Here is a 16,289-nt window from a genome sequence, read left to right on the forward strand (position 1 = left end):
TATATTTGCATATCTTTATTTGAAACAAACCCCTTTTTTCTTTTTTTGTTCCCCCCTCCCCCTTTTTTCTTCCCCCATGATGTTGTAGGTTGAGCAGATTGAGGAAGGAACTCCTGGAAGATTGAAAGTTATAGCCAAGTCCACAAAGGGAAACCAAATAATTGAAGGGGAATACAATACTGTGAGTCCTGTCTATATACATGAAGAACGTGAAATAGCCTTCCATTTAATGTTGAGATTTTGTGGGGTGTTTTTATCCATAGTTTAGATTTTCTAAAATTATTTTAATCATTACAATATGCTAATTGCACAGAATCAACAGGTAATTAATGTGACAAAAGTCCCAGAATTCATGGGCATGAGTCCCATGTGCCTTGCCAAATTGCTTGCATGCTTCTGAAACCTGTTTCTTAGCGTAGGGATGTAGATGAACGTGGTCATGTGAAATCAGTGGCAGAATTTTTCCCCAGTGGGATATTTGTCATAAATGATAAGTGATGATTTATAATAGCTTTCATAGTAACTAAAGCGTGTTCTGGAGTTAGCACAAAACAATGGTTTGTGCAAAAGCTAAACAAACAGGTGTCATGTCTTCTCAAGACCTGTTGTTGATGCAGCATCTTCACAAAAATAATTAACACCCTGTGCCAAGTCAGTCAGAGAACTTCATTACACACTTAATAAAATTGCAGTGTGCAGGCATGCCATTATATGTTTGATTGACTGTTTCCATCACCCCTCACACCACTCATTTTCTTAGACCTTGATGCTGAAAGAAGAAAAAAGTTGTGAATGACGTAGTTGGAACTACACAGAATGCATAAAGACGAGCGTTTGCCAGCCTGGGATTTTAGACTGCAAATACTATGTGCCAGTGACCTCATTTACCTGTATAGTGCATCAGTCATCCCATGGCAAGGACATGCTTCAGTACGTCTGAGGGCCAATTTTATGAGAAAGTCTAACAATAACGACAGTGCTGTTGCACAGTGCTGTAATACTGTTTTTCCTGGTCCATAGTAGTGAAAGCTTTTTAGCTAGAAAATCAGTGCCATCCTTTCATGAAGGAAACTTCTGATTTCTTATTGCTACTACATCTTTTACTGAAATGCTGTCACTCCTCATAGAAGCTATGAGCTGTGTGCTGTGCATTTCAAGACTTTCAGCTCTGAAGATTGGCATGCTTGGTCTTCTAAAAGGCTTGAAGCAGATCTTGGATTCCGTTAGAACAGTTCTTAGTTGTCGTATGAGAAGCATTGTGTAGTTATCTGGGCAGTTGTCCAAGACTGCAAAGCACATAGCACTTTTCCTTGTGATAGTATAGGCTGGAACTTGTTTGCTTGTTAAGGTAGCCAAGTTGATAGGATGGGTAAGAATTTGTCCTGGTCTGTCTGAACAATTCTGAACAAATGTTCAAGCAAATAATATTCAACAAATAATACTCTTTGGCAGTGAATTTGACTGAGAGCCTATGCAAGTAAATGATATTTTCTGACCAAAACAAAGATTAATTTATGGTCTTTTTATTTGCATGAGCATCTGAGTTTCCTTCATAAAGAGCCCTTTCTTTGTGGAGCATTTTGGGGTCACCTGCTCTGGTAGAGATATGGTATAAAAATTTGATATAAAAGTGCGAGGAAATAAAGATTCTGACCATACCCAATTTGTATAGAATACTCCTGGGGTATTTTTCCAGGGAAAGTTATTTGGCTGTATTTAATCTTATCATTAAAACCTGGTATTGTTAGGTCATGGTGGTGGTGTGGCTTGTCTTGAGCTCTATGAATGGACAATGGGTAACAAATGTATTCATATTTACGTGATCAAGCCTTAGATACTAATCCTTAGTATATAATGAAAATAATAGCCACATTCAAATGCACTTTTGAGGTTTTAAAAAAATCAGTAATATGCACTGCTGTTTTGCAGGTGTTGCTAGCAATTGGACGAGATTCATGCACAAGAAAAATTGGTTTGGACAAAGTTGGAGTGCAGATAAATGAAAAGTAAGGACAGAAGTCTGTATACCACTCGCTACTGAGCTTGTGTCATTTACTGTTGCAATGGTAGTGGTGCATAGATGTTCAGATGCTTTGAGGAAAAATTTGTTACCTGTTTGCATGCACTTGGATAGACTATGTAGCAGATAGCTGCATTTTCTTCCATAGTACTGCCACATTTGTCTTTTTGTTACTGAAGTGTCAATTCCTATATGCTGGGAGTCAAAAGCGTCTGTTTCATTCTGTCTAGGTTCACAGGTCAATCTCAGCTTCTTCCAGTGACAGGGCTTTCTAGGATCTGTCAGTCATTCCTTGTTCTCTCTTATTCCCATTTCCTTGTTTTTATCTCTGCCACCTCTTGGGCCAGAGATCTTGTTTGTTCATACAGGCTTTTTTTTTGGGGGGGGGGGGTGGGGGGTGGGGGGATGTGTTTACATTTTTAATGTAAATGCTACTATACATTTATTTTTAAATACAAGGTCAAAATAGTATTCCTTAAACTCACAGTTGGTGATGTATTTTAGGTTTTGGAGGAGTTTATTTCTTGCTGTAGAGCAACTGTTGGGAACAATCTATGTCCTGTAGAGAAGCATTTCATGTTTAATGTAGTGAGGTCTTTGCACCAGGGAGTGGAGCTATCGGTAATATTTTCAATATTGGTAACTAAAATGTCTTCTAGGTGTGTGGGGCCTGGAGGATCTTCCATTTGAAGAAAAGACACAGGACCATGAACTTGGTAGTCTATGCAAAAACAGTGCAGAGGGCAGCTCATATAGGAATGCAGTGACTGATGTTGCTGAAGGGAACTGTTGCGATGTTCTAAATAAGTGGAAATTTTGGTCCACTCAAAACTGGCAGACCCGTGTTGTCTTGTAGAACAGTACACATCTTTCTGACATCAGGGCACCTATTACTAGCTTAGTAGAATGAAATGTAAAATTATTAGCATAAACTGTGTATTTGTTAACAAGAGCAAAATTGAGAAAGTTGGATTTTAATATGGGAATTACTGCTGGTCCCTCAAATAACTGTGTGACTGTTTCTGTGCCTCTCTGAATAGGTTTCCCTGTTACATGTGTTTCCTGCAGTGATTACTGCACTATCTCATTTATTAATGAAGTAGGAAATATTAATAATTAAAAACATCCATTAGATCAGTACACTTATAACTAAAAAGCCTTCTGGCTGTCCCTTAAGTAGGGTCTCTAACAGCTTGACCTGTCTCTCTGTAGAAGCCTGAAGGGTGAGTTTATATAAACTGCTTCAGCCACTGGACTGGAATTTCAGTAGTGGAGAAATTACTTTGTCTTACAGCTTGAGTGGGAGAATGTCTCTTCCTGTCATTCCTTAACGTTGCCAGTACACAGCTCAGCTGGTAGTAGAGGGCGTTTGAGGAAAGGATTTATGTCTCACCAAAGAGTTGATTCAGGAGATGAATCTCAACTTCATGGTCTACCTCTTTATCTAAATGTGCAAATTCCTGTAGTTTTGGTCAAATTTGCACTGCTTTATTTTCTTGCCCAAGATTGTAAGATTGTGAATATGACTTCTTTCCATCATACTTCAAATACATGTCTTAATGCTGATGGGGCCTAATTCCTGCCAGGTTATTTACACCTCTAGTCTTCACAGCAGAACACTTAGATCTTTTTTCTTGTTAATTCTAATTGCAGAACAGGAAAAATTCCTGTCAACGATGAGGAACAAACAAATGTGCCGTATATCTATGCTGTTGGAGATATACTGCAGGACAAGCTGGAACTCACACCAGTGGCAATCCAGGCAGGAAGACTGTTAGTTCAAAGGCTTTATGCTGGGGCAACCAGTAAGGTAAGGAACACTGTCACTGCTCTACTTCTAAGTGCAGAGTGCAAGTCTGCTGTTTATGGAAAATTCAGTAGGCTTTTAAGGATTAGCTTTGATGATCACTTTAATTTTCCCCTTGCAAAGATATTACTGCAGATATGTTCTGCTAATTATGTAGGATGAAATTACTACCTTATGGATTAAGCAGAAGTCTCTTTTTTCCTATTAAGACATTTTATTTTTCTCTCAGAGTATAATCATAATAAAATTAACTGAGATCATTTAACTTGTTTTTAACTCTGCCACCTTCCCGGAAAGTCATCAGTCATTCCCGTCCCATTAAATGCTTTAACTCTAATTCCTAGGCAGTTTACTAAACCTACCTATCGTCTCTAAATAGAGTGTAATAAGGGTGTTTGATACTCTTCATTTTCAATGTTATTTCCACTAATGTTTTCACATCTCATCCATATGTTTTCAATGTAGTACATAGTTCTGCTTAGAATTGAATATGGACACAAAGGAAGATCAAAAGTACCAATAAGTCAGCACATATTTATATCTGAGAAATTGAATTCATTGGTTCAGTGTTTATGTTTCATTTCAGTACAATTGTAGGCTTCAGTCAAGTTACACTAGTCCAAACAGGAGTAACATGGGTACTCATTTATACCTTATCTTTAAACCAGGAGGAAAGGAGAGTGCCTTTAAAGAACTGTTATCCAAGCAGCAGTGATGTGGGTGCTTGTCTCACCTTCATAACTGTACGACATGAGCATGAAAGTTTTTCTCTTTTAGAGCCTGCTGTGTTCATATCAAGTTCAGCTGTCAGCCAGATTTAGAGCTGGAGTTGTTATTTTAGGTTGGCAGGTACTTTGGTAACAATCCTGAACCATTGTGGTGCATAATGTAATTACATTAGCCAGGCAAAGTTTTAGAAAACCATAGCTGGAGCCAGAATTGTTTTCTTGCTGCAATACTATGGATATGTCTTAATTTACATTTTATGCCAGATAACTGTCTCTCAAGGTATGAAAATCCTTATGCTGCCAAAGAAAGCATCATCTCTTTCAGTGAATCCAATAAATGAGTAACTGCTTAGATAGGAACCTGGCTTACATTGCTGTTTTAACAAATCTGGAAAGGGTGATTATGTGAAACATAATGAAGTGTTATGGATAGGTGGGGAAGGAATAGTAAGCAGTATCTTAGTTGATCCCCAGTCACAAAGGAAATCAATTAGAGTTGAAATCCATAGAAGTTAAAATTGCTATAAATTAAATAGAGCTGACCAGCCTGCTAGTCTGCTGTGGCGGAATGACTAATTTGGTGGATATGGGAAGAGCAGTGGAGGTTGTTTACCTTGACTCCCATAACATTCTCATAGACAAACTGATGAAGTACAGGCTAGATAAGAGGGCAATGAGGTGGACTGAAAACCGGCTGAACTGCCACGCTTAAAGGGCTGTGGGCAGCGTTACAAAAACCAGCTGAAGGCCAGTCACTAGTGGTGTGCCACAGGGCTGGATGTTCGGTCCAGTACTGTTTAACATCTTCATTAGTGATCTGGATGATGAGACAGAGTGTGCCCTTGGCAAGTCTGAGGATGATACAAAACTGGCGGGAAGTGACTGATGCACCCAGTGTTTGTGCTGTCACTCAGGGGGACCTTGTCAGGCTGGAGAAATGGGCTGACAGGAATCTTGTGGAGTTCAGCAAGGAGAATTGCAGAGTCCTGTGCCTGGGGAGGTGTAACCCCATGTACCAGCCCAGGCTGGGGACCCACAAGCTGGAAAGCAGCTGTGCAGGGAAAGCCTCGGGGGGTCTGGAGAACAAGTTGACCATGCGCCAGCAACGTACCCTCATGGCAAGGAAGGCCAGTGACATCCTGGGCTGCATCCTGCAGATGCATCCTGGCAGTGCATTGCCAGCAGGTGGAGGGAAGTGACCTTCCCCCCTCCACTTGGCTCTGGTGAGACAGATTTGAATTTTGTGTCCAGTTTTGAGCTCCCCAGTACAAGAAGGACAGGGCAAGTCCAGCAAAGGGCCATGACTATGAATAAGGAACTGGAGCATCTGACACATGAGGAGAGGCTGAGACATCTGGGAATTTTTATACCCTGCAGAAGAGATGGCTTGGGGGGGCTCATATCAATGTGTATTTATACCTGATGGTAGAGAGTAAAGAAGATGGAGCCAGACTCTTTTCAGTGGTATAAAGTGCAAGGAGAAGAACCAATAGATTCAAACTGAAACACAGGAAAATTCCATTTAAACGTAAGAAAAAACTTCTTTACAGTGAAGGTGGTCAGGCCCAGAGGTTGCCCAGGGAGGGGACCTCTAGAACACTCTAAAGCTCTAGTGAAGTTAGTAGTCAGCATTTGCCTCTCATGGTATGCAATTGAGCACACAGTATCAGCTCTAGTTCTGGCTGTCCCCTCAAATGGCAGTAGTTCATGTCTTTCTGGTTCTATGGCATCGCCTGGGCCACAGTTGATAAAAAAGATGATGGTTTTTGGATGGTGGTGGTGTCTTTGCAGCATCCCTGCTAAAAATAGCATGCTTTGTAGAAGCAGTTGAGTGGTCTGCTTTTTATCTCCAGTTTGACCTGTGATCTGGTACATTTTTAAATCAGAGCACTGAATTTCCTCTTCCCTTTAATCTATACATATTAATGTCAGTGTGGCTTTAAACTGTTCTTGCTCTAGTTAACACCTCTGACAGGGACAAAACCAAAACCGTATCTTAATTTAAAACAATTACCAAAAAAAAGTAGCTTTCAGAATTATGAAGAATCCAAGTTTTCTTCCTGTCTTTCAGACTGCTGAATTTTTACCGAGTGTGCTGATTTTATTACTGATGTTGGGGTTTTTGTTTTGTTTTGTTTTGAATGCCACACAGTGTGACTATGTGAATGTTCCAACTACTGTATTCACTCCTTTGGAGTATGGAGCCTGTGGGTATTCTGAAGAGACTGCAGTGGAGAAGTTTGGGGAGGAAAACATTGAGGTAAATGCCTTAGTTTCATCTGGATTTTAAGTTCCCAATTTGTAATCTAAAATAATGTTAAGAGTAAATTAAAACAGCATTTTGTGCTCTGATGTAAGGGCAGGAGGTGACTAGGTACATTTTTGTCGTCTTTGGCAGTTCCTAGACATGTTATAAAAACAATACCCAATTCCAATTGCTGTAGTTGCAAACGTGTTCTATTTTTGGCAAACAGAGCTTGAATATGGAATATTTGGTTAAAAAAAGAAAAAGGGGAGAGGCATTTCTTTGTGTCTGCAAATACTTAAGGATAGATTGGTTTTAATGTAAAGTGGAGCTTTTTATAGTTACAGTGTGGCAAATTCCTTGCCATGGTGAGTTTTACTTTATAAAGCCAAATGTACTCATTTTTCCTGTTTATTTTGACTATGCAGGGAGGCATGTGCTTAATTTTACTCACGTGAGTAATCTCTTTTCATTCACTCAGATTGCTGGTCAAGAGTGAAATTAGACATATGTAAGCACTTAGTGCCTGAGGCTGTTCTTACAAAATACTGTACTGACCACATTACAGAAAGCATGGGGGACGGAGTCTGACAATAAACATCCTGTGAAGATCACCTGAGGAACATTATTTGGGGAACTAAGCAGATAAATGGTGGTTCATGAAGTTGAGAACTTGTCTCCTTCTTAGTTTTGTCAATTGCATTTTTTGAATTGGACTGTGGAGAAAATAAATAAATATGACTCAAAGTGGCAGCGTGTCAAGTACTTTTAACCTGACTACAGGGCAAAGACTTAAATTCTTTTCTGCCCACAAAGTTTGTATATACACAGTCAAATTTTTGTTACTGAGTCAAATTCTTGCTGTTCCATGTGAAAGACTGGACCCATCTTTGTGGAAAATGCACTTCCGATTTTCAAAGCCATTTTTTAAAATGTGCATCCAGAAGCATTTGTGTTCTGGCTAAGTCCCCATTTAGTTTATTCTGACCTCTTTATTATGTCACTGTATTGGCTTTTGCTTTTGCAAGCTTCAGTAAGATTATTCAGTTGCATCTGTCATTCAGACCTGTCAAATTTCAGTTTCAGATAGCGACGCTGATGAATGCTTTGTAACTCCATTAATGTGGAAAAACATTGAGCTGTCTCTCCTAGTTTGTGAAGGAACATACTTTTACTGGAGTTGTGATCAATTACAAATTTATTTCAAATAGTAATCAATTTGAGATTAGTTTATACTGGGAGCTGTCAGGAATTCTGGGTAGAACCGTGCCTCAAAACACCCCATCATCTTCTGAGATACGGGTTACACAGGTGGGCGAGCAGCCTTATCTGCAGTTGGGAATCTGTCCAGTGATGCTGGTTGGGACAGACAGGAAAATGTGTTGGTTTTTTAACGTATGTTCCATTTTGCAGTAATACATAATCTCATCTCTCCTAAACCCAGGTTCTGAGGCTATTTCTTCCCTTTTTCTGCTCTGAGAAATATTTTGGCCTTTGTTCTAGGTGGACCCAGAGACAATCCAGCCTTCTGTGAGGGAAGCTTTTAATTGTCTAGTTTAATGAGAGCATAGTGAACTGCATCCTGGAAGTGTAACATACAGCTTTTTTTTTTAATTATTGGATGACACTAGTGCTTGTTTTGTAAAGACTTCCTTCTTGGGCATTCATCAAGGGGAAAGAGTCTCACCCTGATTTCAAATATTCCAAATGCTACGTGCGTGGCTTATTATTTAAGATAATCTGGCAATTTTTGGAAGATCATGCTCTCTGATAGGAAATTACACAACTCTTTTTTCTAACCTGTGTTGTATTTGCAGGTGTACCATAGCCATTTCTGGCCACTAGAATGGACTGTGCCATCCAGAGACAACAACAAATGCTATGCGAAGATAATTTGCAATATTCAAGATAATGTAAGTGCATCTTTCCAGGGAAAACAGCAGCAAATTAAAATTAATTTAAATTTTTCTACCTTTTGAAATGTAATAAATATTTGTAGTGATACAATACTTTTGTTTATACAAAAATGACCCTTAGTAAAATAGAAAATTCTGACGTTGTATTGGTATATGGTACTTCTCCCATATATGTAAAGTAAGAAGTAGAGATCTCTAAGACTGCTTGTTAACTTTGAAAAGTGAGTGAATCAATGCATGTAAAAATGGTTAAAAGTTTTATCAGTTTATCTTATTCTCCTCTCCCCAAACTGGAACATTCTTTTCTGGGAGATTCTTCTCTCTGAAATTGAGGTCACTCAGAAACCATCACGGCTTGTAACCTCTGCAAATCCACATGTCTGTAAAACTCTTGAGCTCGTTCTAACAGGATTAATGTATCTTGCCTGCACAAATCTCATTTAGGGTGATAATGCCAGGATTATCCTTGGACTAGGATAAAATTTTCTGGCAATAGAAATATACAGTACCTGCTGAAGCACAAGCGAAGTCACTAACTGGTTAAAAAGATTGGTATGCCCCTCTCTGAATGATCATCATCTATTTAATAAAAAATTAATTGATTTTAATAATATAAACCACTATGAAGAATATTGCTGTTAAAATGTATTCCTGTTAAGATAGCGGCATAGAGTTATCAGTCCTAAGAAAATTTTGGTCTATTTTACCTATTTTCTTTTATCATTAGCTACAGTTTTATCTTCCTTCAGTCTTCCTAAGCATCCCATCACCATTTTGTAAAATTTGGTTTTCCCCACCTCGTCTTTCTGGAGGAGTTTCCACTAGTGTGGAAGCTATTTTAGAACCCATGGTTATGTTCCTAATCCAAAGTTACTTAAGAAAATTAAAAAGCTTAATGGTGATTTAAAGTGTTTCATTAATTTGTTTCCATTTCTTGTCCTGAAAACTTGGAACATGTTTAAACATCTAGAGCTAAAGTCGAAAGTTACTCTGGATGAAATATAGTTCAGTAACTATTTAAAACTGTAGTTAACCTTAGTTTCATTACTCTGGTTATATTTTTACAAATGTCCATATTTTAAAGGAAAATAAGGATAATTCCATTCTAGTTACTACCTAATTATAGCTTTTCTTATTTAAATAAGCCCTGTGGTAAATCTCAGTCCTCGGGCTTACTGAAAGAAAACCTTTCAGTGTGCTGAGTACCCACACTCCCTTATACGTGATATTTAGCGGGAGGAGCAGATAACTTTTGATACCCAACCAGGCTACTTCTGTGCTCAGCAAAATCTGATTGATGCAGCCCTGAAAGCCACTAAAGCCCACAGCAGTTGGCATTTGCTAAAGGAGACTTGTTCTTCTTAGAGAAACAAGATTTTCTTTAAGAAAAGCAGGTCAAGTCAGTACAGCTTGTTCTGCTGAGTTTGCTGAGGATATATGTGCAGTTAGACGTATTGTGTGATTGAACAGTAGTATAGATAGGAGAAGTGTGAACTAATAGTATCTTCCTTGTAACTGGATGTCTTTCAGTTTGTTTTGCCAGTCTCTAGGTATATTATCTCCCAATAACAGTGAACACCTGCAACTAGAGTAGTTGTCAGTTTAGTTATAAGGCACTTCTTGCCACATCTGGGTAGCCAGAACTTTTAAGCTTGTGGCCCTTTCCTGTAAGCAACTATCAAACTGGAAGTTCTTCAGTAAATACACACCGTGTAACCACCTAGCATAGGCCCTGGTGTTGCAAACCTTTGTGCAAGGTGCTCATCTTTACTTAGGCAAGCTTACCTGAACAAAATTTAAACATGCGTTTGCAATTTGCACACACATAATAATCAAGCATAGACCACAGTGTGCATTAAATTTGTATGCTGTTGATGTAAACAGAGGACCCCTGCACAAAACTTTGTAAGGAAGTTGATTCTTGAGTTCTTAGTTGAATCTTTTCAGAGAGAGAACAAAATTATACCGACTATATTCCATCTGTTGGTGCTAATGATAGTTCACATTCGTGTGGTTACATTAATTTGTGGTATGTTTTGTGAGCTGATTATATACTCTGAGAAAGAAAACCTTACATGTTGTCTAAAGAGAACTGAATGCATGACTGTGCTTGCATTTGATTATCTTTGGTATTTAGGAGAGAGTCATTGGTTTCCATGTCCTTGGTCCAAATGCTGGAGAAGTCACCCAAGGGTTTGCAGCTGCTATTAAATGTGGGATGACAAAGGAACAGCTGGACAGCACCATAGGAATTCATCCCGTCTGTGCAGAGGTTTGTGTATGAAGTCACCATAGCTTTTGTAGCATTCTGGGGTAAGGTGTTGGAAATCAGAACAGCAGAGCTCTATGAAAGAGGTCTGAATTTGGGGGAAAGTAGTGGGGAGGGAAGGACAGGAAGTGATCTCTTTTTAATATTCAGAAATCTAACATTTAGGTTTAATCTGGGATGTTTATTTTTTTTAGTGTGTTCAATTTGTGAAATGTTTATGGTCTCCCCTAATCCAGTGCTCTTTCTACTGGGAAGTATAAAATTTTCCTTCCACTCAAAGATCCATTTATGAAGGCTTCAAATACTATTTCTGCTAAAGTGGTTGTCAAAGCTATTTTTTTTAGTTATGTGTACTCAAAACAGGCTTATAAACTGGTGCCGTGGAAGGGGACCAGCTACATGACAATTCTTCTATTCTGCCCTTTTAAAGATCTCTCCTTTTACTCTGCAGGCCTTCGCTTTTGAAGCGAAATACATGAGGCCACACAAACATTTCTTCTGTTTGTCTTGCTGTTCCTCGTTAATGAAGATCTTAATTTTCTCTAGCAGGTGGGGGACAGCTCCTCCCAAGTGTAAATCAGATTTTAGTAGCATTAGGACCAGTTTATATTAGCTGAGAATCCCTGAAAACTGTTTATGACTTTTGTAGGTCTGTTTTTACCTGCTTGTGTTAGCTACAAGAGTGCACTAGGATGCTGGTCTGCAGAAGTGAAGTCTGCTTCTCTTGTTTGTGTTTCCAGAGTGACACAGTATAAGCAGTATAACATGAACTCCATTAATGGAATGGACTGCTAGCAATCTGAATCATCTTCAAAGCATCCGCAATACAGATTCTGTTTTTTTCTGTAGTATCACCTAATGGTGTCCTTAGAAGCCCCTGAAGAGGGGTAGCAGATCCTTATCTTACCAGGGGCCCTGTGGAGGGGGAACTCTGAGGGAGGCATTCAAACCTGTGAACTCAAGTGGGTTATTAGCATATGCAGTGTGAAGAGAGGATGATAGTCATAATTTATTCTGGACATCTGAGCTGCTAAAATTGAAACTGAATAGAATGATGATTAGACATAATTTAGGGAGGTAATTTCAGATAATCATATTTGTTTGAGCGGGGGAGGAAGAAATTGGCTCAGGAGAAATACACTATTTAAAAGCTCCAGGGAACAGTGATCATTTTTAGTGCCAGTCTTCAAAAGGTTTTTTTATGCCTGTTACTTAATTTAATCTCTTAAGCAGTAAACAAAAATCAAAGTGCAAGATGGTACTCTTTGATTGAAAAAATGCTTAAAAATATTTGGATTTTGTGAGGAATGTGCATATCTGGATGAATAGAATGAGGGATAATAATGGTCTTATTTTTGTTTTACATCCATGTAAAAGCTAAGGAAAATGAAGTCTGATCTAAGCAGGAAAGGGACAGTGGTGCAGGGTCAAATGCTGACATCTTCACTGGCATTAGTACTAATTCATTGCTCAGTCTCCCGTGAAACGTGGTATTACTCAACTTGAAGATAACTGTAAGACTGAGGGTCTCATTTCTCACTGCTTACAGATTAGAGCCAGATTTCACTTCTCTTATTTGAGCAGCATTTTATTCTGCAGAAACCATGAGTTCTGAATGGAATTTCTTTTAAGGCGAAGTACAAATAACTGCAAACACAGAGTTGGTAGGACCTCAGCTTACAGGGAGTTACCTCTCAGCCTAGACTGGGCTGCGTCACTTGAAATACAGGCGTGTATAATCGAGCATCTGTGATGAAGAGGAAGTGTCTTCTGAAAGCTGGGGTGATTCCTTGAGTTAGCTAATGATGGCTTTCCAGCCGTTGGACCTAAGGTTTTGTCTTCACTTGAATAACTGACAAATTCTGTCAAAAACTCATGTTTCCAATAATTGTTAACCGGCTCCCACCTGGCTTACTGGAGCTAGGGAGCTGTGTGTTCCCTGCAGCCGTTGGAACTGGCTAGCACACATGGAACTTGCAGTCAGGCCAAGAAGAAAGTGGTTAAATGTTGCGCTTTTTAATCTTTGTCTTTCAAAGTGAAATATAAACGAAGATTCCCTATATGCTGTCTGTCTGTGGATCAGAATTGAAGAGTTAGAAACCCCGTCTCAAGCCATGCACTATAGTTTAAATATATTGCCGTTCTTCTGCCATATAGATTAGACATGCATTTGTCTTCCTGATTTGTGCATAATACTTTACATGCTTTAAAAAGTGGAAGAGGTATATCATTTATTGATGTTGTTCTCTGAAGAGCTGCTAGCAGCCTTAACGCAGCAAAGCTTCTACTTAGAGAACTGTAGGGCTTTCAGATCCCCATTATCTTTAGATACTTCAGTGTTATTTGCATAACTGAAATGTGTATGTACTTTATTCTGTGCTAAGTTTATTCTTCCTGAGAGATGGCTTTGATGATAGCTAATTATTGCAACTTTGAACCATTTAGATAAGAAGTGGGTTTGATTTCCTTTTTTCCTTTCTATATTATATCTATGCAAAACTATGCAATTATTTGCAGAGTAAAGTTCTAATATTAAACAAGTTTTTGTAGAAATTTTCTTCTTGAATTTTGATACCTTTTAATTTTATAATAATTATTCTTGAATATGTTGTTTTCTTTAATGTAACTTGAGAGCAGTAAAGATTGGACTTTTTCAAACTGGATTTGTTAGCTATTGTCCAGAGGATGCAGATCCCAGGCATAATACCTAGATCAGCAACCAGTTCCACATTTCTATATTATCTAGAAAAGTACAGAGGCAAAATTTATGTTCTCTCCAAATGCAATAGCCTTGGGATAACTTCACTTTCCCAACAAAGAAGTTATCTTTGAGCCATAAAGACACTTACTCATTAGGTTTACAGACTGGAGTTTATTATTGCTGAGCTCATTCCCACTGTAAAAACTTAGAAGTATTAAGACAAAAGGTGGTATAAAGCCATGCAACTTCCTTAATTCTTTCTTTTCTGTTGTAAAAGGAAGACCATAAGGTAAATGAAGACAACCAAGGGTATTTGTATGCGTGTGTGCTATTTAGTGGCAAGGATTTTAAATGTATGTTTCTCATTATTATTTTATTACTTTAAGAAATGGCCGTGGTTTTGAGCGTTATGCCTGTGTTGACCTTCTTGAAGAGAAGATTCATTCTAGCCATACTAAAAGTTGTTTTTCTTTCTCTTAGATATTCACCACTCTGTCTGTGACTAAGCGTTCTGGTGAAAGCACCCTTCAGCCTGGATGCTGAGGTTAAAGACCCCCATTCTTGTTATTGCCAGAGACTGACTTTCATCGCAGTGGCTGACTTGTGCAATTCAGAAGAAAGGGTTTGGGATGAGTCATCCTCGGTCATCTGCAGAAACATCCAATCCGTCTGTGGACCTTAACAGGAGTGTTCCCTCATTCTAAGGAGAAGAGCACCATGGGAGTTGGTCACTTGCAGTGATTGACTGGCAATTAGCAACGCAATGGGAATATTGACTATGGAGCTGTTGCTTAGCAGGGCATTGAACAAATGCTTTCATGATGTCATAGCCTGAAGCCTGCATTGTCTGGTGGGCAGTGATGGAAGAACTGCTAGCACAGCTGGACAACAACTGTTTTGTTTTGGATTTATTCCTCTCTAGTTTCTTACCTGAACAAAGAACTTCCGAACTCAAAATAACCACAAATTCAGATAATTGTGTGGTGCCCCTGTGTACTAGGTTATAACACAGCAATTGCAAGGTCTCCTCATGAGCAGGTGTTTTACCAGCTCACATGCCTGCGGAGGGGAAATTGTATCTACATGCTTGATCATGAGGAAGAAAATACCCTTGGAAAAAAGTTTAGTACCATCTAGAATAACTTATTTCTTGGCTTCCAAACTGACTCCATTGTGACATTTTATTTTAGAGAAACTTGTTTGTGAAAACATTCTCCTTGGTGAGAAAGTATTTTTTATTAAGGCCTTGTTATACAGGAAGGGGGGGGGGGGTGTCCCCCTGATAGTAACAACTGTACATATAACACAGATGTGATCTTCTTAGCTTTATCTTGCAGCTTATGTGATTATAATTAATCCAATTTGGAACTGACAGAATTCCAATGTGGAATGAATTATACTTCTAAGAGGTCTGTGCAACTTTATTAAATTTGAATAAATTCTTCCTTTCCAGGTGAGCTATCGTATGCTGCACCATTTCAGGTCTAAATTGGCCACTTTGAACATGGCAGTATTGAGACTTGCCCTCAGATTAGTGGGCCTGTAGAATGAAAAAACCCGACCAAACAACACCCCCCTCGAAACAAACAAGCAAACAAAACCCCCACCCAACCTTCAAAAACAAATAGTGAAAAATCTTCTATATAGATATGGCCTAAAAGCTGTATTTAGTTCCATCTGTGCTTTGTTTTATATTTAATTAAGAAAACAATACTTTTAAAACAGAAGTTTCCATGGAAAATAACAAATTCTTGAATATTCCTCCTGTGTTGGATAAACTGCATACATATTTATCAAGAAATGGTAAAAATGCCTCTTTGTAATGGAAATGAATGTGCTTTTTGATCTGGTTTTTCATTTCCCTCTGTTTTTGCAGAAAGGTTTGGATTACTTCTGTTCAATGGTTCTCAGGAGTTTTAATAGTGCGGTGTGAATAGGGGGTAAATTCTCCAGCCCTCTGGGCAGAATGCCTTATACCTAAATTTCTACTTGGTGACAAATTCATGTATTTCTACTGAGATTTCTAGAATAGTGGTGTAAGTTATTTTTATAAACTCATACATAACTGAAGGATTTTTAAACGTGTTTTGTATGGTATCAAGAACAAACGGTCTGTGGTGGTATTTTTCTGGCCAGTTTATTAAATAAATGGAATATTTGCACAAACATGCTCATTTTGATGCCTCTTCCAAGCAAAGAAACCAGGTGACAGCAAGCTGACTCGTGTTTTTTTTAAAGGCCAGAAGAGGGCACGTTGATAAACCCAGCTGTGATTTGTTTCCATCTTTTGAATTTTGAAGGTAGAGAATTCTCTGAGAAACAGGGTTTGGGGCTCTTTTATGTGCACTTTTTTTTTTGCATGTTAAACATATGAGAAGGACATACTTAAGAATAAGAAATTAATTAAGAAGCCAACCTTCCACTGTTTGCTCTAGCTGCCAGCTATGTAACTTCTGAAAACCCAGGGGTACAGGTTCCTGAGCTGTTTGGCAGTGTAGCTGTTCATATTTAAGCACACAGATAGCAGCATTTTCAAGCGAGTCTGTAGGAAAGCCAGATCCCGGAGTGTAGGGAATAAAGACATGTATGAGCTTGGCCTTGCA

The 16,289-nt window shown here is 38.6% G+C and overlaps 1 protein-coding gene across 2 annotated transcripts in view; it reads left to right on the forward strand.

Annotated features, from left to right (window-relative positions):
- The window catches only part of TXNRD1 (thioredoxin reductase 1), a 34,395-nt gene extending 18,543 nt beyond the window's left edge, over positions 1–15,852 (forward strand). For both annotated transcript variants that reach the window (XM_074871885.1, XM_074871886.1), the window contains 7 exons: positions 89–181; positions 1,930–2,006; positions 3,674–3,830; positions 6,708–6,815; positions 8,618–8,713; positions 10,854–10,988; positions 14,167–15,852. In XM_074871885.1, the coding sequence (XP_074727986.1) occupies positions 89–181; positions 1,930–2,006; positions 3,674–3,830; positions 6,708–6,815; positions 8,618–8,713; positions 10,854–10,988; positions 14,167–14,229 (729 nt within the window). In that variant the 3' untranslated portion in view covers positions 14,230–15,852. The remainder of the gene's footprint in view (positions 1–88; positions 182–1,929; positions 2,007–3,673; positions 3,831–6,707; positions 6,816–8,617; positions 8,714–10,853; positions 10,989–14,166) is intronic.
- The last annotated feature ends 437 nt before the right edge of the window (positions 15,853–16,289 follow it).

Source organism: Strix uralensis, chromosome 5 (assembly GCF_047716275.1).
Source record: "Strix uralensis isolate ZFMK-TIS-50842 chromosome 5, bStrUra1, whole genome shotgun sequence".
Classification (NCBI taxonomy): Eukaryota; Metazoa; Chordata; class Aves; order Strigiformes; family Strigidae; genus Strix; species Strix uralensis.